The sequence below is a fragment of the Pan troglodytes genome, chromosome 7 (genome assembly GCF_028858775.2).
Source record: "Pan troglodytes isolate AG18354 chromosome 7, NHGRI_mPanTro3-v2.0_pri, whole genome shotgun sequence".
In the NCBI taxonomy this organism is placed as follows: Eukaryota; Metazoa; Chordata; class Mammalia; order Primates; family Hominidae; genus Pan; species Pan troglodytes.
In genome coordinates, this window is record NC_072405.2 from 154,261,752 (window position 1) to 154,282,082 (window position 20,331).

The following is a 20,331-nucleotide window of genomic DNA, read 5'->3' on the forward strand; positions in this document are numbered from 1 at the left end:
CTTGAGGTCAGGAGTTTGAGACCAGCCTGGCCAACATGGTGAAATCCCATCTCTACTAAAATACAAAAATTAGCCGGATGTGGTGGTGGTCACTTGTAATCCCAGCTACTGGGGAGGCTGAGGCAGGAGAATGGCTTAAACCCAGGAGGCAGAGGTTGCAGTGAGCTGAGATCGCACCACTGCACTCCAGCCTGGGCAATGAAGTGAGGTTCCATCTCAAAATAATATAATAATAATAATAATAATAAAATAAAATAGATTCTCAACTGAAGGTTCTTGGTATTAAGTGGAGACATTGAGTGGAGGGCGTGTGTGTGAGTGCCAGTGGCACCCGCGGACGCTTTTTTCAAATGACGTGTATTCGTGGCATGGACTGCCATTTTTCACATTTTCTGTTGACTTTCATTGGTTGGTGCTGCAAATGAGCAGGTCACACTAAGGCTGTGGGTAATCGCCGCCATCCTCACTCCTCAGCTGATCCTTCCCATGTCCAGAGAGGCTGAAATAAAAATGAAATTTATAATCCTGGCCGGGCGCAGTGGTCACGCCTGTAATCCCAACACTTTGGGAGGCCGAAGCGGGTGGATCACGAGGTCAGGAGATCGAGACCATCCTGGCCAACATGGTGAAACCCCGTCTCTACTAAAAATACAAAAACAAAATTAGCCGGGCGTGGTGGCGGGCGCGTGTAGTCCCAACTACTCGGGAGGCTGAGGCGGGAGAATGGTGTGAACCCAGGAGGTGGAGGTTGCAGTGAGCCGAGATCGTGCCCCTGCACTCCAGCCTGGTGACAGAGCGAGACTGTCTCAACAACAACAACAAAAAAGAAGAAATTTATAATCCTTTGAGTATTATATATTATAAAGTAACCAGGATCTAGTTGTTTCATTTTGTTTTGTTTTTTACCAATTGGAATAATTCACGTTTAATGTTTCCAAAGCCTTCTGCCTGCAACCGCCGTCCTGGGGATGAGAAATCTCTGGGGAGGAGGAGTTTGGGGGCCACCATGTTGTGTCGGGGCACGGGTTGCTGAGATGACGCTAGCACCCCCCATCCCCCGCCCCTGCCTACTGGGCCGGTTTCCCCTCCAGGGGGTGAGGTGGCGCCTCCCAGATGGGACACAGCCTGCTGTCCCCACTCTAGTCAGAAAGCAGGAGTGAGACAGGTGGCCGGGACTAGACGCTGGGGCTGGTAGGTGCTTTGCTGCCATCTGCTGGGGAGCCCACGGTAGCCGCCGCCGTGGATCTTGTGCTGGTGGAAAGCACAAAACCACTGTCCACGTGAAGGCAGCCCATGTCCTGGCAGCGCCCCTGAGGGGTGGCCTCCTGCAACCACCCTCCTGCAACCACCCACCTGCAACCACTCTCCTGCAACCACCCTCCTGCAACCACCCACCTGCAACCACCCACCTGCAACCACTCTCCTGCAACCACTCTCCTGCAGCCACCCTCCTGCAACCACCCTCCTGTAGCCACCCACCTACGACCACCCTCCTGCAGCCACCCACCTACGACCACCCTCCTGCAGCCACCCACCTACGACCACCCTCCTGCAACCACCCACCTGCAACCACCCTCCTGCAACCACCCAGGGAGCCGCAAAGCCACTCTGCTCGTGCTGGCCTGGCCTCTGAACCTATCACAACATAAGACAGAAGAGGACTGAATGGGGTGCGGCCCAGCGTGCGCTGCTCAGCCTGGTCTTGGTGAATGGGCTCCATCCAGCCTCTGTCCTCAGAGACGGCAGGTGGTGCCTCATCTTCCTGGCAGACCTGGAGGGAGTGTGGGTAGAGTGGGACCCAGCCAGGAGTCCAGGCCCTGAAGCCAAGGGCAGGCCCATGTCTCCACCACCCCCCAGTCCAGCATCCTCAGACCAGGCCCAAGAAAAGCCCCACTCCTGCGCAGGGGGAGGGAAGGGGAGGCCGGGGACTCAGGCAGCTGCCCCCTAGAGTGGGAAGGAAGGGCCCCAGCGTTTCCCAGCTCTAGCCCCACTTAGCTTTTGGTGCCTTTGCTGTGGTCCCCAGGGGTGTGGCTTCCCCGGGGGGCTGAAGCCAGCAGTCCCTCAGCAAACACACACAGGGCTCCAGGGTGGGGGATCAGATTCTGCCCCCAAAAGGCTCTGAAATATGTCAGGATGCGACATGGTGGAACTGACCAGGTTTCCAGCAGGTCTGCGGGGCTGAGGCCTGCATCCCCTGGGAGGCTGACATGCGCTGTCTGGCACGGAAGTTGGATATCCCCTCAGCTATGCCTTCTTTGTTCACTGGCTGGAATACTTCCGCGATGACAAACCTCCCTCTCATGTTGTTTGGTTACCCAGCGGCCCATCTGCATAGGAAAGACAGAATAAGAGCCTGATTCTTTTCTTTTATTTATCAATTTTAAAAATGTAAGCTTGTTGCCGGGATCTCCTAAGGACGATCAGTTAATTTTTTAACTCAGGGATTTAAGCGGGTGAGTTGAGTAAGCTGAAGCTGTCCCATCTTCCGAACGCGTTTCTAGGATGGCAAAGCCTCCTGTTCCGAGACGGGTAGAGCAGGAAGCCACTTCCCACAGATCACAGCCGCCCCATCCCTTCCGGGCGTCCTGCCTTGCCTCGAACTCCTGGGCTCAAGTGGTCCATTCCCTTTCCTTAGAGTGTGGGATGAATGCCTCCGGGAGAGAGGTTCCTCCTCCAGGTCAGCAGCTGCAGCTACCTAAGCATTCTCTTCCTCACCCAGCAGGGCCCGCAGCCCAGGGTTATGGCGAGACTCCAGTTCAGGGTGGCGGCTGCCAGGGAGCTGTGGGTTGGTCGGCTGGAACCAGCTGAGGCCCCAGAACCAAGAAGCCCTTCCATGCCAGGCCCAGGGAGGAGGAGCCTGTTGACAGTGTTGTCCCTGGGACCTGGTGGGCAAACAGGCCGGGGGCGAGAGCTCGGGACCCAGAGACCCGGGTCCTGCCTGCATATGATCCAGTAGGGAGGGCAAGCTGGTCTGCCCCCGAGGCCCAGCCACCGTGCTGGGCTGTCCTGAGAGGCCCTGGAGGACAGGTGCGATGCTCGGTGGGCTGTCTCCACAATATACAAACATCAGTTGTATTTCATGCTAGCAGTAGGCAATCCAAACATGAGACTAAGCAAACAACTCCATACACAATAGCACTGCAAATAATAAAATACTCAGGAATAAACGTAGCCAAAGAAAGTCAGGACTTGTATATGTAAGACTAGAAAACATTACTGAAAGAAATGAAGAGGACATGATTGAACGGAAAGTCATCTCAGCATCACTCCCCAAGCTGACCTGCAAATTCAGTGCAATCCCCATCACAATTCCACTGTCTCCTGCCTGGGGGCTGCCCCTCCCCATATCAGCCCTCTGCCCAGGACACAAGACTGCTGGGTGGCCTTGTGTGTGTGTTGGGGTGGGAGGGCTCCACTCCTGTCTGTGGCGTGCAGCCCTGCTCAATGCATTCCCAGCACTGAAGAACGGCCTCTCCCAGGGCCCAGCAGTTGGGGCAGCCTTCCTCCTGAGGTAGGAGGCAGGACTCAACTCCGGAGGCGGGGTTTGGACACTGGACCAAAGTGAGGACTAGCTAAAACAAGTGTCTTACAGGGAGGTGGAAGCACCTCCCTGTAAGACACGCCCACCAGTGTGCCATGTCATTTTACTATTCCGTGGTAACACCCAGAAGTTACTGCCCCTTTCCAAGGCAACAACCAGACAAGCCAGAAGTTGCCACCCTCATCCTAGAAATTTCTGCATAAACCTCCCCTTAATTTGCATGTAAGTAAAAGTGGGTAGGCTGGATGCCCTGGTTCATCCCTGTAATCCCAGCACTTTGTGAGTCCGAGGTAGGAGGATCACTTCGGCCCAGGAGTTCGAGGCTGCGGTGAGCCCTGATGGTGCCACCAGACTCCAGCTTGGGTGACAGAGCAAGACCCTGTCTCAAAACAAAAAAAAATTTTGGGTATAAATTTGACTTCAGCCCTGCCTCAGCTGCGACTCTGGGTGCACTGCCTGTCGGGTGGCCCCTGTTCTCAAGGAGCAGCCCCTTTGCTGCAGGTCTGGTTGGCCACTTAGTAACAGTTGCCGTCTAGGCTGGGTGCAGGGGCTCACTCCTGGAATCCCAGCACTTTGGGAGGCCAATGTGGGCGGATTGCTTGAGCCCAGGAGTTCAAGACCAGCCTGGGCAACGTGGCAAAACCCTGTCTTTACAACAAAAAAATACAAAAATTAGCTGGGTGTGGTGGCACACGTCTGTAGTCCCAGCTACTCGGGAGACTGAGACAGGAGGATTGCTTGAGCCCAGGAGGTCAAGCCTGCAATGAGCTATGATGGCACCACTGTGCTCCAGCCTGGGCGACAGAGAAAGATCCTGTCTCTAAAAATTAAAAGTTGCTGTCTAACACACCGGCTCGTCCTTGAATTCTTTCCCAGGCTCAGCCTCAATTTTGGGGCTCACCTTTCTGGCATCGCTGCTGCTTCTGGAATGTCCAGGAGCCCACATGTTTCCTGATTGGGGTCAGCCATTTTGATGATGAAATCTGTAATATTAAGTTGTTTCGTTGGGACTTTTCAGAACCAGGTGAATACACAGCAGATAAAATACCTTGGAGGCTGGGCGTGGTGGCTCGCACCTGTAATCCCAGCACTTTGGGAGGCTGAGGCGGGTGGATCACCTGAGGTTGGGAGTTCGAGACCAGCCTGACCAACATGGTGAAACCCTGTCTCTACTAAAAATACAAAATTAGCCGGGTGTGGTGGCTCATGCCTGTATTCCCAGCTACTGGGGAGGCTGAGGCAGGAGAATTGCTTGAACCCGGGAGGCGCAAGTGAAACTCTGTCTCAAAACACACACACACACACACACACACACACCTTGGAAACGGAGAAACCTGTTCTACCATAACGGGAAGCAGCAGCCCTCTACCAGGATCTGCCTGAGGTAGCAAGTGCCGGCAGGTCCAGCGACCTGCAGGGCCACCCTCCTTCCCGCTGCCACCCCCCTGCCCACGCCGCGGTGAATGGCTTCTTTGTTAGCACTCCTCAGCCACCCTGTTTCCTGTTGGGACTCCACGGACACACACTGCGTCTCCATTCTTTGAATAGTTGCTCTTACATTTTCAACATGGATATTTGACAAAGTCCAGAGTCCCAATCAAAATCTCTACCCTCTTCCTGAAAAATACAAAGGCAGTAAAAGTTTTTTTTTTTTTTTTTTGAGACTGAGTTTCAGTCTTATTGCCCAGGCTGGAGTGCAATGGCGTGATCTCAGCTCACTGCAACCTCCGCCTCCTGAGTTTAAGCGATTCTCCTGCCTCAGCCTCCCGAGTAGCTGGGACTACAGGCGTGCACCACCACGCCCAGCTAACTTTGTATTTTAGTAGAGATGGGGTTCCTGGTGTTAGGAAATGCAAGGCTCATAACTCGTTCTTGACCTTGGACAGGACGTCCTAACATGCCCAGATCTCTGGACTCCTAAAACCTTCATGACGTGACCAGTCCCTGAATCTTGGCTCAGCCTCTCTCCTGCCCTGGAGTGCCCGTGTCCTAGCAGGACACTCAGAACGCCCGCCACTTCCCGCCTGCCAGGCCTGGTGGGTGCGATGCTGTCAGTGAGCGGACTTGCGTGTTTGCGCTTTGGTCAGTTGTCTGTGTGTCTGCATGTCTGTGCGCTGCTGTCCACCCCGTGTGAATGGGAACTGCCCCTGACCTCCTCCCGGTGCAGTGGAGAGCCCTTTGCCCAGCCAGGAGCCACAGGACACCGTCTGAGGCTGTGAGTCTGCTCCAGGAAAGACCACAGACAGCACAGCAGCTGGAGTTGGCACTGCGGGGGGACGCTGTGGCTCAGCCGCCGTCCACCACAGTCTACCCAGCTCTTGTAGGGACCTGACCAGCAAATTAAGTGGGAAGATGGTGACCATCACCCATGCACCCTTTAGGCATCTGCGGTGTTGCTGACGCCGCCGTTTTGACCAGGATGTTGTATTGTTTTATTTCCTTGGCTGGAGCTGGGGGTAGTTTCTAAGGCTTCCATTTGGTCTTTCCTACTACAGTGATTTTTACTCCATGGGCCAAAGAGCCCATGTGAGGATTTGCTGTTGAGCATGCCAGTTCCAATTGCACGTTCCTGGGCTGGGAAATGATGGGCTGAGGCCTGGGCCAGGACTCCAGGTCCTTCCTGACCCCATATTCCCTACCCAGATGGGAGCCTCTGAGGGTGCTTTGCGCCCCAGGTGTCAGCGTCCACTCAGACCCTGATCTGGGCGTCTTCCTCTCCCCAGGGCACAGTTGTCCAGATAAGCATCTTTGGGTCCCTGGAGGGACTGGGGGGTCACTGCTGTCCACACTTGGAGGCGTGAGGCCTTTCACAAGGGGACCTGGCCGCTCTTTCCATTTGTGGGCTCTGGCTCTGAGAACTGGCTGACATAAGGAAAGAAAGCAAGTGGTTGTGTTTTCCATCAGAGCAGTGGGCCTGGACTCACTCACTCGTTTTAAAATTTGTGGGTGCCGTGTGCTGAGCCAGTGTCCTCCGAGTGTGCCTCGGGACCACCTGGGAGCTTGTAAGGGGCAGAGCCTTGGCCGCGGCACAGACCAACTGAGTCAGAAATCCTGGGCCTGGGGCTCAGCCAGCTGTGCTTTAAGGAGCCCTCCAGGGGCTGCCATGTGCCTGAGTGTGAGAACCAGTGTAGTGAGCAGCCGCCTCACAGGCTGCCCATCTGCGTCTCCTGTCAGAATGCGGCGCTCCATGAGCCAGCTTCATGGGCCCCCATGGTCAGGGTCTTCTGGCCGCTGCCCCCACCTTCCCTCCCGCTGCCAGCACGTCTCAACAGGTGGGAGCTCCAGCGGCTGCACTGCCGTTGGTGCCAGGCTGACAGCATCGCCAGGCAGTCGGTGGTGTTCTGACCAACTGTGGCATCTGTGCGCCAGGACCACGTCTGCGCCCCCCATCCCAGGCAGGCTCCCCAGGGCGGTGCCTCAGCTACACATGGTTTCTGGAGAATTCTCAGGAAAGGGGTGCAACAAGTGGGGAGGGCAAGGAGCTGGCAAAGGGGGCTGGAGCCATAGCCCTGCCCCACGGACATCTGAGAGGCAGGGGCACAGCTCAGAGGCTCTGACTCCTGCCCACACATGGGTCTGAGCTGCCTGTGGGGTGGCACGTGGTCTCAGGCATCTCTGAATGAGCAGCTCTTGTCAGCCAAGGGCAGCGTTCTGGAGGAGGACACAGGTGAGCGTCTGCAGCAGCTGGGGAGGGGAACAAGGACACCCAAGGGGATCTTGGAGGATCGGCCACGGCAGCTGCCTTCACGGTGGCAGCTCCTCAGTAGCAGTGCAGACGGACTGAGAGACCCTTGAAAACTCCTCCCACGTAAATCCGGGTAAAACTTAAATAGCTTCTCAGGTGCATTCCTGACGTTACCAAAAAGACAAGGAAACCACCAGGGGTGAAAGAGAAAGGGGGGTCCTCGGTGCGGCGGCTGAGCTGACGCTTCCCGAGGAATGTGCTGATCCTGGAAGGCTGAAGCCTCGGGTTTTAAAGGGCCTCAGGAACAGGAGGCCGGGATGCGGGCCGTACAGCCAGAGGCCTCTGTGGCATCCGGATCCTCAAAGGGCTGCACCCAGCGAGAACGCGGGTTCTCCGACGATCCAGCCACAGAAGGGAAACACTGGATCCTGCCTGGGCTCTGACAGGAAAGCGTTTCCACTGAGCTTTACAATTTCAGGCCATCCCCCTGTAGGGTCTGGAGAACCCCATGTGGAGGAATTACATCACCATGGCCCCAGGTTGGTTGTTGCCTGGTACCTGGTATGAGCCAATATAATCTTACCTGGAGGTCTTGCCCCCAACCAAGGCTTCCCAGGCTTCAGATAAAAGACCTCGGGCTTTCCAACATGACACAGTCAAAAGTTACAAGACGCATGGAAACGAGCATCATGAACAAGGGCAGAACTGGAAGCTGAGGGACGCAGGATACTGGAATTATTCAATAAAGAATACACAGTGAGTATGTTTGAAATGTTTATAACACAACAAATCCATAATGTGAAAAGTAAAATTCTAGCTAAAAAGAGCAAGAAGATTTTAAAGAAATTTGATAGAATTTCTAGAAATGAAACATATACTAATAATATTTAAAGCTCAATGGACTAAACAGAAGACGAATCATAGTTGAAGAGTTGGTGAATTAAAGGATAGATCTAAAGAAATTACTCAGAATTTATCCCAGAGATGGGAAACAGGAAAGAGAGGTTAGGAGGCAGAACAGAAGACATCTAGCATCAGTCCAGCTGGGGTTCTATAAGAAGATCCTGGAATAAGGTGAGGACGTTTTGAAGAAATAGTGGCTGATGATTGTTTTCCAAATAGATGAAAAACATGAACCATTTATCCAACAGGCACAGTAAAACCCAGGTATGGCAAATAAAACATCTACATCAAAACACATTGTAGTAAAATTGCAGAAAACCGAAAACCAAAAAGAAAAAAAAATTAAAGCAGCTAGAGAGAAAAGACAGATTCCCTACGAAAGGATAATGGACACAACCCATTAGCAAAAGCGGAAGCCTCTTAATGTGTGTTCCGTGAACTAGGAGCGAGGGCTTCACCCTTGAACTTCTGAAATGAAGACTCTCGAGACCCAGCGCAGACCCACTATGGAGACAGAAGTGACTCCATTTTAGGTTCTACTGCACCGTGCAGACTTCTGATGAGCCGCCGTCCTGGGAATGCCCCGATTCCTGCCGTGTCTACTGTCCTTAGTGTAAGAACGTGCACTCGCTATGAATCCTGCCTTTCCATCAGAGCAGCCTTGATGTTATTACACAGATGACAGGCGATGTTGCGTTCTTGCCTGTGTGGAGCACGCAGAGCCTTTCCCTACAGAGAAGCTGAGCCCTGGGTCTGGGGAGCAACAGTGCAGAGCTGCACCTGTTCCACCCAAGGCCACCCCTGGTGGCAGGTTCCCCAGTAGAGCACCCTCTCCTGACAAACCGAATCTGTCAGCCTCATTCTTTGGTTTCTCAGCTCCGTCCTCATGTGGGGGTTGCTTTGCATAAGTGACCCTTTCATGGAAAACCCGCTGATCAGAACCTGAATTTTTTTTTTTTTTTTGAGATGAATCTCGCTCTGTTATCCAGGCTGGAGTGCCGTGGCACAATCTCGGCTCACTGCAACCTCCCCGTCCCGGGTTCAAGCAATTCTTGTGCCTCAGCCTGCCGAGTAGCTGGGATTGCAGGTGCACACCACCACGCCCGACTAATTTTTGTAATTTTAGTAGAGATGGGGTTTCACCGTGTTGGCCAGGCTGGTCTGGAACTCCTGACCTCATGATCCGCCCGCCTTAGCCTCCCAAAGTGCTGGGATTACAGGCCTGAGCCACCGCACCCGGCCCGAACCTGCATTTTTTTTTAAGAGATAGGGTCTCCGTCTGTCACCCAGGCTGGACTGCCGTGGACCATCATGGCTTACTGCAAACTCAATGTCCCATTTAAGGAAAAACAATAACAATTCTGTAAAAACGCTTCCAAGAAATTGAAGAAGAGAGAACCTCCTCAACCGGATAAAGGGCATCTATGAAAAATCTACAGCTAACATCGTATTTAATGATGAAAAACCAAATGCTTTCCCTTAAGATCAGGAAAAAGGGCAACGTTGTATTGAAGCTTCTAGCCAGTGGCAAAAAGAAAATATAGATAAATAATAAACAAACAAATGGCATCCATATTGAAAAGGAAGAAGTAAAACTGTCTTTATTTGCCATTGACATGATTACCCATGTAGAAAATCTGATAGAATCTACAGAAAAACAACTAGAACTATTGAGTTTAGCAAGACTGTGGGAAACAAGATCAAGATATGAAAATCAGCTGTACGTCTATGTTCTAATAATGGACAATTATAAAGTGAAATTTAAAACATCACTTAAAATAGCATCAAAAATGTGAAATATGAATAATTCTGATAAGATGTGCAAGACCTGAACACTGAACACTGCCAGACATTGATGAGAGAAATTAAACTCCTAAGTCCATGTAGAGACAGACCTTGTTCATGTACTGGAAGACTCGATATTGCTGAGATACGCTCTCCAACTTGAACTACAGGTCAGTGCTGCCCAATCAGAATTCCAATAGGTTTTTTGTGTGTGTGGAGATTGACAAACTGATTCTAAAATTAATATGGAAATGCAAAGGACCAAGAGCAGCTGAAACAACCTTGAAAAAGAAAAGTGACTTGAGGGGACATCCACCATCTGACTTGAAGGGCTGTTGCAAGTCTATTGTAATCAAGACAGCGAGGTATTGATATTAACACAGAAATATAGATCAAACGAGTCCAGAAATAGACCCATGCATCTATTGTCATTTGATTTTAAGTAAAGGTACAGAAGAACTTCAGTGAAAAAATAATGATCTTTTCAACATCTATATGCAAAAAATGAATCTCACACCATGTGCAAAAATTATCCCAAAATGGATCACAACTGGAATCTAAAATGATAAACCATCTAAAGGAAAATGTAAGAGAAAAATGTTTGTCATTTTTGAGTTATATTTCTGAAATATAACACTAAAATTATGATCTATAGAAGAGATCAATAAATTGGACTTCATCAAAATTAGGAACTTATGCCCTTTATAATACACTGTTAAGAAAATAAAAAGACAAGCCACAGACTGGGAATAATACTTGTAAATCACATAACTGATAAAGGACTTGTATCCAGAATATACAAAGAACCCCCAGCACTCAATAAATAGAAATAATCCAATTTAGAAATAGACAAAAGATTTCAACAGACCTTTCACCAGTGAAGATATATGGATGGCGAACAGCACATAAAAAGACGCAAGAACATTAGTCATTAGGAAGATAGAAATTAAAATTACAGTGAGACACCATCGTGCACCCACTAGAATGCCTGAAAATTTAAAAAGACTAAACATGTCAAATGTTGATGGGAGGTACAGCAACCAGAGCTCTCACACTGAGCTGATGGAAATACCAGCGCTTCAACCACCTGGAAAAGAGTTTAGCAGATGCAGGCTGGGCACGGTGGCTCACGCCTGTAATCCCAGCACTTTGGGGCTCCTGAGGTCAGGAGTTCAAGACCAACCAGGACACACGTGGACAGGGCTGGGGAAGGGCTCGGCTGGCCGGTCAAGGCCTGAGAAGGGCAACGCTGGAAGACGGACTGGGGAATGGAACTGCCGGGTGGACACCAGCGTGGGGACTTGTGGGTGTTCACCAGGGGCACCAGCTGCAGAGCGGGCACCCAGCCACCCACAAGCCAATGACGCGGCCAGTGACGCAGCGTCCGGTGCTCCCACACGGCTCCCACCTGGAGCGATGGAGGACCAAACGAAGCCAGGCGCCCCACGACAAGCCCAGCTCCTGTCGGCAGCAGCACATCCCGTCTTCTGGCAATAAAGACCACCAGGGGCCCTGGATGCAAAACCAGCCAGAAACCAACCGGTCACTTGGAGGTAAACTCAGCCCTGGAGGCCCCTTCCCCTTGGAAAGACAACAGCTGGTATTCCAGGCACGGACCCACCTTTCCAGCCCACGATGCCTCCGTGTCTGCCCTGGGAGACGGGCTCCTGTGTAACGGCCCCCAGGGCCTCTGCTTCCGGCAATGGGGTGCAGAGGGAGCGGGAACACGGGCGCCGCAGAGCCTAGAGCGTCGGCGAGCTTCTCGGAAAGAGTTGGTGCCACCGTCCTGACACCAACCCTCTGGGACTGTGGTGGTCCCGTCCTCCAGGATGTGGTCTTCGGCCTAAATCAATGGCCCCACAGAGGACCGCAGGGGTCTGGGGACCAAGGGGTAGAGGCAGGAGTGGCCGTCCACTCACCAGCTCCCAGTGACCCACTGACAACCTGTGCTTCCTTTCCCTGCAACTCTTAAGCTGTGAGGGCTCAGAGGTCCTAAAACCCAGCCACCTGGGACAGAGTAAGGCACTGCCCCGCTCGATGGCTGTGGGTCACCTGGCCGGGGCCGCTCCTGTTCCAGCGGACCAGCAGGCAGAGCACCCTCTACCAGGCCGGGGCAGGGAGGGTAAAGCCCAGCAAGAGCGAGAAGACTAGGACTTGGACCCCAGGGTGAGGGCCTGGGTCCCACCGGCAGGAGAGGCGAAGGCCAGGCACAGTGGCTCACGCCTGTAATCCCAGAACTTTGGGAGGCCAAGGCAGGGAGGATCACTTGAGGCCAGGAGTTTGAGACCAGCCTGGCCAACACGGTGAAACCCCATCTCTACTAAAAATATGAAAATTAGCTGGGTGCACACCTGTAGTCCCAGCTACTCGGGAGGCTGAGGCAGTAGAATCATTTGAACGTGGGAGGTGGAGACTGCAGTGAGCCGAGATCATGACACTGCACTCCAGCCTGGGTGACAAAGCAAGACTCTGCCTGAAAAAAAAAAAAAAGAGTATTGGCTGAGCCTGGGCCAGTGGCTACTGCAGGCTGGGGTGGCCCCACTTCCCTCCTCCCCTAAGTCTTCCCAGAAACTGCCACCAATCGGAAGCCTGGAGAAGCCCATCCAGATGGAATCCCCGGAGTGTGATGGGCATGGGGCCGAGACATGGCAGACTGTGGTGGAGGCCCTCATACTAGGCCCACTGCCTGTGGCCCCTTCTCTGGAGGGCTGCCCGGCCAGCAGGAACCAACTGACCCGGGGCCATGTGGCACCCTCCCCGGAGGCCAGGGGGCCACAGCCAGTGACTGATATGGGAGCATACCACACCCCGCCTCAGATAAGGAAACATGAGCCCCTTATAGTGCAGAGGGTGGGGCTGGGAGACTGGTCAGCACCTGACCAGCAGCGGGTCCCAGGGGGCCTGGCCTCGGTGTGGCCACCACCCTGCCCCACACTGAATCCCTCTGCCCAGGGTCTCTCAGCTGCCCTCCTGCGAGCACCTGGTCTCTGTTGCACACAGACGTACGTCCCTGACTGGCCATAGTGGCTGAGCTCAGAGCCTGGAGCCTGGGGCTGCAATGTCCACCCTGTCCCTGACACACACCTGACCCCAAGACACAAGGCCGGAGGCACGGGAAGGTTGGAATTGCTTTTATTGGGGGCGGATACCGCAAGGCCCCGCCCACGGTCAGGTTAGTGTTCTGCCCTTGCAGAGGCGCCAGCAGCCTGACACCTCCAGCTGCCACCCGCCCGGGGTTAGTGGAACATGCAAAGCTCGGAGGGTGGAGGCAGGGGTGGTCACTGCTGAGGCCAGGGCTGGGTGCAACAGGAGGGTCAGCACAGAGCCTGGCCGGTGTCCCTGGGCCCAAAGGGGGCTGGGGCTCCATGGGAGAGAGACGGGCAGGCAGCACCCCAGTGTGGAGCTCCACAAGCTGGAGGGGCCCCTGGACCCACCAGGAGGACAGGTCTGCAGTTCCCAGCCATGCCGGCTGGAACGTCCGCCTCCCCACTGGGTCTGGGTCCTCGGGGCCTGGGGTTAGAGGCCGACATGGAAGGCACTTACTAGGGGAACAGAGGCTGGAGGCTGACGCCGGAGGCCAGGGGTCTCAGGAGTGAGTGTGGGGGGTGAGCTGGAAAGCACAGATCAGACAGCACTGTGGGGGCTGGGCCCAAGGGCCTCGTCTTCCCATGGGGAAGGGGCTTCTCTGGGTAGACTGGGAGAGAGGCTGACTGGGGCCCCCCGTCCCCAGCAAGGCCCACCATGCAGGCCAGTGCTAGAAACACCAGGGCCCTCTACAGACAGGGTTGGGCCCAGCTGCCCTGTGCAGCTAGGACTGGCAGGCGGGCTACCCTGGGAAGACAGGAGGGTGGGCTGGGGCCCAGCTTGGGACCCTCCAAGGCACCTGGCTGTGTGAGTGGCAGGTAGAAGGGAGTGAGGAGACCCGAGGGGGTGAGGCGGCCAGCAGGGCTGGGCCAGCCCTGTCCCCCAAGATACAGGCTGTCTGGACAGCAGATATATATTAATATATTAGTCTGGTCTTTTTGGTTAAACTTTAGGCACCACTTGGGAGGAAGACACCTTTAAGCGTTGAAAACGGCCCCCGCGCCTCGGTGGGAGCCGGGCTGGGCCGCATGCAGAGCGGGGTGGGCGCAGGCAGCCTCAGGCCACGGCAGACTCATGGCCCCCCAGGGAGGCCGAGGACCCCGAGGCGTAGCGGCGGCCGTAGCCCGAGGAGGAGTAGGAGGATGAAGAGAAGGTCATGGAGAAGCCGGAGCCGGTGGCGTCAAAGCTGCCGCGGCGGGAGCCGGCCCGGGAGCCGGTGCGCGAGCCGGTGCGGGAGCCGGTGGTAGAGCCGGAGCCGCTGACGCTGTAGGGGCTGTAGTAGCCCTTGGTGGACTGCGCGGCAGCCTCCAGCAGCCGCAGCCCCGTGCCCTCCTCCACCATGCTGCGGTCCAGCGCGTCCTTATAGGAGATCTTGAGCTTGGTCTTAGGGCAGGTGAGGTACTTGGAGTAGGCGCCCACGTCACGCAGCTTCTGTGCGGTGCGGGCGTCCACCGTGCCGCGCTGCAGGGCCTCGTCCAGGGGCACGCGGCCCGGCGTGTCGGGCTCGATCAGGCCGCCGGTCAGGTACTGCACCTCCAGGAAGCGCTGGCCGGCCTCGTAGTAGAGCCAGCCCTTCTTCAGGGCCTGGGCGGCCGACATCTTGGTCTTGGTGCGTGGGTCCTCGAAGCCGCAGAAGGCCTTCTGGGCCAGGTTGATGCGGTCCACCATGATCTTGTCCACCAGGCCCTTGTTGACGGCGTCGGTGACAGGGAAGCGCTCACCGGTGCTGGGGTCGATGATGCCCCCAGTGCAGGCCTGCGCCTCCAGCAGCCGCTGTCCCGTGATGTTATCCACCAGGTTCCGGTGCATGGCCTCGGTGATGGACACCTTCTCCAGCGTCTCCGTGTCCAGGATGCCAGCCACGGGGCCCGTCTCCTCAGTGGGGTCCGACCAGGAGGCCAGCTGGGTCCTGGAGACGGCGGGGCTGATGGGGTAGGAGGAGGAGGATCCCACCGAGGAGGAACGGGAGCGGAAGCCACCGGCGTTGCCCGAGAGCATGTCGGCGAACTCGGTGATGGAGAGCGTGCCGGCACGGTACTGGTCCAGTGCCGAGCGGTCGATGAGGTTCTTGGCGATGGCGTCATCGATGTCGTACTGGCGCCCGGAGCGGCGGTCGATGATCATGGACTTGACCACGCCGTCCGAGGAGGAGATGGTGATCTCCTCCCACTCGCACTCCTGCTCGGACAGCTCCAGGTACGTCTGGTGGTCGATCAGGCCCTTGCGGTAGGCCTCGTACACGGACATCTCCTTGCCCGTCTCGGGGTCCACGATGACCACTCGGCGCTTGCGCACGGAGGACTTGGAGGAGGTCTTCCGTTCCCGCTTCTTCTCCTTCAGCGGCAGGAGACACAGGCCCGTCTGGGGGTCGGTGATACAACGCTCCATCAGCTGCAGGTAGGTGAGGTTCTCCTCCGTGTTAGGGTCAAAGAAGCCCTTGGTGTCGTCCGAGGGGTCGGTCAGGATCTCGTTCATCTCCTCATCGAAGAGGCCGCGCTTGTAGGCCACCTCCACGGGCAGCCGGTGGCTCTCCTCAGGGTCGATGATGCCGCCCGTGGCGATCTGGGCCTCCAGCAGGCGGATGCCGTGGTCCTTCAGGATCAGGCCCTTTTTCATGGCCTGGAAGAGGGAGATGAGCTTCCCAGAGTAGGGGTCCTTGTACCCAGTGACGGCGCGCTCGGCCGACAGCAGCTTGTCCTTGAACTCGGGGCCCACGATGCCCATACGCACAGCCTCCTCCACCGTCAGCTTCAGTCCCTTGATGGGGTCGATGACGTAACCGGTGGCCGCCTGCGCCTCCAGGAGCTCAAAGGCCGTGCCGGGGCGGATGATGCCCTTCTTCATGGCCTGGTACACCGAGAGCCGTTCCTTGGTGGCGTCCACGAAGACACCAGCGATGCAGCTGGTGCCTTCCAGGAACTTCTGCAAGTTCTTGGTGACCTCCTCGATGGAGGTCAGGCCCTCCCGCAGCTGCAGCGCCGTGGCCTCGTCCATGACCTGCGAGCGCACCAGCTCCTCCACGGTGATCTGCTTCCGCAGGCCGCGGAAGGTCAGCTTGCGGGCGTCCGACAGCGGCAGGAGCAGCTGGCCGGTGCTGTCGTCACGACGGCACCGCCTGAGCAGCTGCGTGTAGCTGAGGCGCTCGTCGGTGGACGGGTCCACGTAGCTGCGCACCTCGCTGGGCTCTGACAGCTGGTCGTGCGTGTCCTTGTTGAGGTAGCCGCGCTGGTAAGCCACCTCCAGGGGAAGGTGGAAGCCCAGGCGGGGGTCCACGATGCCGCCGGTGGCCAGCTGGGCATCCAGCAGCCGCAGGGCCTCCTCATTAGGGATCAGCTCCTTCTTCATGGCCTGGAAGAGCGAGATGGTCTGCTCGGTGTAGGGGTCGCGGTAGCCGGTGACCGCCCGCTCAGCCGAGAGCAGGCGGTCGTGCAGCTCGGGCCCCACCAGGCCCTTCCGCACAGCCTCATCCACAGTCAGCCGCTCCCCCTTCACCGGGTCCAGCAGGAAGCCTGTGGCTGCCTGTGCCTCCAGCAGCAGGCGGGCCACCTCGGCACTCAGCAGCCCTTTCTTGAGGGCCTGGTAGATGCTCAGTGTCTGCCTGGAACCGGGCAGGTAGACACCGGCCACGGAGCCCGTGCCATAGAGGTAGTGCCAGGCGGACTCCGCCTCGAGAGCCTCACGGAGGCTCCTGGTGCCCTCCCGGAGCAGGTTGTAGGTCTCGAGAGAGATGATCCGAGCCTCGAACAGGTCCTCAGCCGTGAGGCGGCGGCGCACGTAGTCGTAGGAGGCCAGACCCTGCTGGCGGATGATCTCTGTCTTCTCAATGATCTCGATGATGATGATGATCATGCGTTCCTTGGTCACCCGGCCGGCCTGGAAGTCAGCCATCAGCTGGGCCCGCTGCTCCTCGGGGATCAGGTCCGACTGCATCACCTCCCACAGGGACATGGTGGAGCCGCCGTGGCTGCCGCCGCCGGGAATGTCAATCTGTGTCTCTTCAAATGCCCTTCTTGTCTCCTCCTCAGTGTACACCTGCGTGGTCTCCACCACCTCAGCCTTCTCCGCCCCTTTCAGTGGCAGAAGGCGCAGGCCCGTCTCGGGGTCCTCCACGCACCGCTCCAGCAGCTGCCTGTACGTGAGGTTCTCATGCGTGTTGGGGTCAAAGAAGCCCTTGGTGTCGTCGCTGGGGTCCGCCAGGACGCGGTTCATCTCCTCATTGAAGTAGCCGCGCTGGTAGGCCACGTCCACAGGCACACGGTGGCTGTGCACGGGGTCGATGATGCCGCCCGTGGCGATCTGGGCCTCCAGCAGGCGGATGCCATGCTGCCGGAGAACCAGGCCCTTCTGCATGGCCTGGAAGAGAGAGATGGTGCTGCCCGAGTAGGGGTCTCTGTAGCCGGTGACGGCCTTCTCGGCAGACAGCAGCTGCTCGTGAAGCTCGGGGCCCACCACGCCCGCCTTCACGGCCTCGTGGACGTACAGGCGCTGGTTCCGCACGGGGTCCATCAGGAAGCCAGTGGCCGCCTGCGCCTCCAGCAGGAGCGCAGCCGTGCTGGCTCTCAGCAGGCCCCGGCGCATGGCCTCGTAGATGGACACCTTCTCCTTGGTGTCCTCCAGGTAGATGCCGGCGAGGCAGCCACTGCCCTGCAGCAGCGTCCGCACGGAGCCCAGCTCCGAAAGGTCCTTGACCGTCGTCTTGCCGTCCTTGAGCTGCTCAAACTGGGCTCTGCTGAGGACCCCGGAAGCCAGGAGCTCACTGGCTGGCACAGGGGCACGGAGGCCGCTGAAGGACAGCCTCTCCTGCCGCAGGGTCTCCACCTCCTCCACGATGGTAATGAGAATCTTGATGACCTTCTCCACGGTGACCTTGCCCGTGCGGAACTGACGCAACAGCTCCTGCCGCTGCTCCGCAGTGAAGTACTCAGAGCTGATGAGCTCCCACACCGTCACCGTCCTGCCCTTGAAGCCACCCACGGGGACCTCAACCGGGGTCTTTTCAAAGGTCTCACGGGCCTGCAGCTCTGAGTAGAGCTCCTCCTGCCGGGCCCGAGCAGCCTTTTCTGAGAGCGGCAGCAGGCTCAGCCCGGTCAGCTGGTCGGGCCGGCACCGCTGCTGGAGCTCGCCGTAGGTGACCGGCTCCCCTGTGCTAGGGTCACTGTAGGCCTTGGCGTCGGCCCTTGGTGCCGACAGGGCCCTGCTGGTCTCCTCATCCAGGCAGCCTCGGGCGCAGGCGACATCCAGGGGCACGCGGTGGCTCTTGCTGGGGTCCACGACGCCGCCCGTGGACAGCTGGGCGTCCAACAGGCGCAGGCCCTGCTCCCGGGGAATGAGGCCCTTCTTCAGGGCCTGGAACAGGGAGACGCTCTGCCCTGTGTAGGGGTCCCTGTACCCTGTCACAGCCTTCTCGGCTGATAGCAGCTTCTCATGAAACTCGGGGCCCACCAGGCCAGCACGCACTGCCTCGTCCACGGTCAGCCGGGCGCTGGTGGCGGGGTCGATGATGTGCCCGGTGCCGGCCTGGGCTTCCAACAGGGCCATGGCCATGTCGGACGGCAGCAGGTCTTTCTTCAGGGCATTGTAGATACTCAGCTTCTGCCCCGCCTCCTCCAGCCATACACCCGCGATGACGTTGGCACCCCGGAGAGCCCGTCGCACAGTGTCCACCTCGGCCACCTCTCGCACAGAGCGCTCACCTCGCTGCAGCTGCTGGTAGAGCTCGCGGTCGATGACCCTGCTCTCCAGCAGCTCAGCGGCTGGCACCAGGCTGCGCAGGCCCTCAAAGCAAAGCCGGCCCTTCTGCTCCTGCTCCTCCACCACCGTGATGATGATCTTGATGATCTTCTCCACTGTGATCCGGCCCGTGCGGAACTGCCGCAGCAGGTCCCGCCGCTGCTCTGCCGTGAAGTATTCCGAGTTGATGATCTCCCAAATGGTCACCGTCTTGCCCTGGAACTTGCCAAACGGCGCGGACACGGTGGCCTTCTCAAAGACGTCCCGGGCCTCGGAGTCAGTGTAGACCAGCTCCCCGCCCTTGGCAGCCTTATCCGTGAGTGGCAGAAGGCGCAGGCCCGTCTCGGGGTCCTCCACGCAGCGCTCCAGTAGCTGCAGGTACGTGAGGTTCTCGTGCGTGTTGGGGTCGAAGAAGCCCTTGGTGTCGTCGCTGGGGTCCGCCAGGATGCGGTTCATCTCCTCGTCGAAGTAGCCGCGCCGGTAGGCCACCTCCACGGGCACGCGGTGGCTGTGCACGGGGTCGATGACGCCGCCCGTGGCGATCTGGGCCTCCAGCAGGCGGATGCCGTGCTCCCGGACGATGAGGCCCTTCTGCATGGCTTGGAAGAGAGAGATCTGCTGGCCAGTGTAGGGGTCCTTGTAGCCAGTGACGGCGCGCTCGGCCGACAGCAGCTTGTGGTGCAGCTCGGGGCCCACCACACCCTCCTTCACAGCCTCGTTGACGGTCAGCCGCCGGTTCCGCACAGGGTCCAGCAGGAAGCCTGAGGCCGCCTGCGCCTCCAGCAGGATGAGGGCCGTGCCGGGACTCAGCAGCTGCCTCTGCAGGGCGGCGTAAACACTCAGCTTCTCATTGGTGGGCTTCAGCAACAGCCCTGCGATACTGCTGCGGCCCTGCAGGTAGTGGCGCACGTCTTCCCGCCGTGCGAGCTCGTCCACCGTGGTGTGGCCCTGTGCCAACCGCTGCAGCTCCTCCGCACTCAGGATGCCGGCCTCCTGCAGCCTCTGGGCTGGCACCTTCCGCCGCAGGCCATCGAAGCTGTGCTCCGGCTCTGCCTCTGCCGCGGGGCCATCAAGTGCATCCCGGCCATTGGGCAGGGTCTTCGTGGCAGCCACCTGCGAGGCAGTGACCTCCTCTGAGTGCGCCAGCGCGGCCCGGTGCTGCTCCTCCAGGCGCTGCAGCTGCTCACGCAGCCTCTGGTTCTCCTCAGCCAGCAGCTCCTCCTGCTGCCGCCGCTGCTGCTCCAGCTGCTGCAGCTCCTCCTGCTTGCGCCGCACGCCCTCCTCTGCCTCATGCTGCCGCCGCCGCGCCTCCTCCATGCTGGCCACCAGCCGCTGCCGTTCCTGCTCCATCTGCTGCTGCTGCCGCTGCTGCTCCTCACGCAGCTGCTGTGCCTTGGCCACCTCGTCCTGGAAGAGCTGCTCCAGCTTGGCCTTCTCCTGCTCGATGAAGCGCTCCCGCTGTAGCAGGCTGTCCTTTTCAGAGAGGAAGCTTTGCTGCAGGGCCTGCGTCTCCTGCAGCAGCTGCTCCTGCTGCACCGTCTGCATCTGCAGAAGAAGAGGGTGTGATCAGGGACCGCCAGCCCAGGAGCACCCACCACCCACC

At 57.6% G+C, this 20,331-nt stretch overlaps 1 protein-coding gene and 2 long non-coding RNA genes across 38 annotated transcripts in view; all 3 read right to left on the minus strand.

The window, feature by feature from the left end:
- Positions 1-414: 414 nt before the first annotated feature.
- Positions 415-2,239, minus strand: LOC134810697 (uncharacterized). Its single transcript, XR_010159345.1, has 3 exons — positions 2,155-2,239; positions 1,564-1,635; positions 415-499 (listed from the first exon to the last, which is right to left on the minus strand). It is a non-coding gene; the product is annotated as an uncharacterized LOC134810697 (long non-coding RNA).
- A 7,465-nt stretch (positions 2,240-9,704) lies between these two features.
- Positions 9,705-12,387, minus strand: LOC134810696 (uncharacterized). The gene is made up of 2 exons (XR_010159344.1): positions 11,536-12,387; positions 9,705-11,426 (listed from the first exon to the last, which is right to left on the minus strand). It is a non-coding gene; the product is annotated as an uncharacterized LOC134810696 (long non-coding RNA).
- A 643-nt stretch (positions 12,388-13,030) lies between these two features.
- PLEC (plectin) overlaps positions 13,031-20,331 on the minus strand; it is a 61,804-nt gene continuing 54,503 nt past the window's right edge. For all 36 annotated transcript variants that reach the window (XM_054657584.2, XM_024345359.3, XM_063816657.1 and 33 more), the window contains one exon: positions 13,031-20,273. In XM_054657584.2, coding sequence (XP_054513559.2) covers positions 14,055-20,273 — 6,219 coding nt within the window. In that variant the 3' untranslated portion in view covers positions 13,031-14,054. The remainder of the gene's footprint in view (positions 20,274-20,331) is intronic.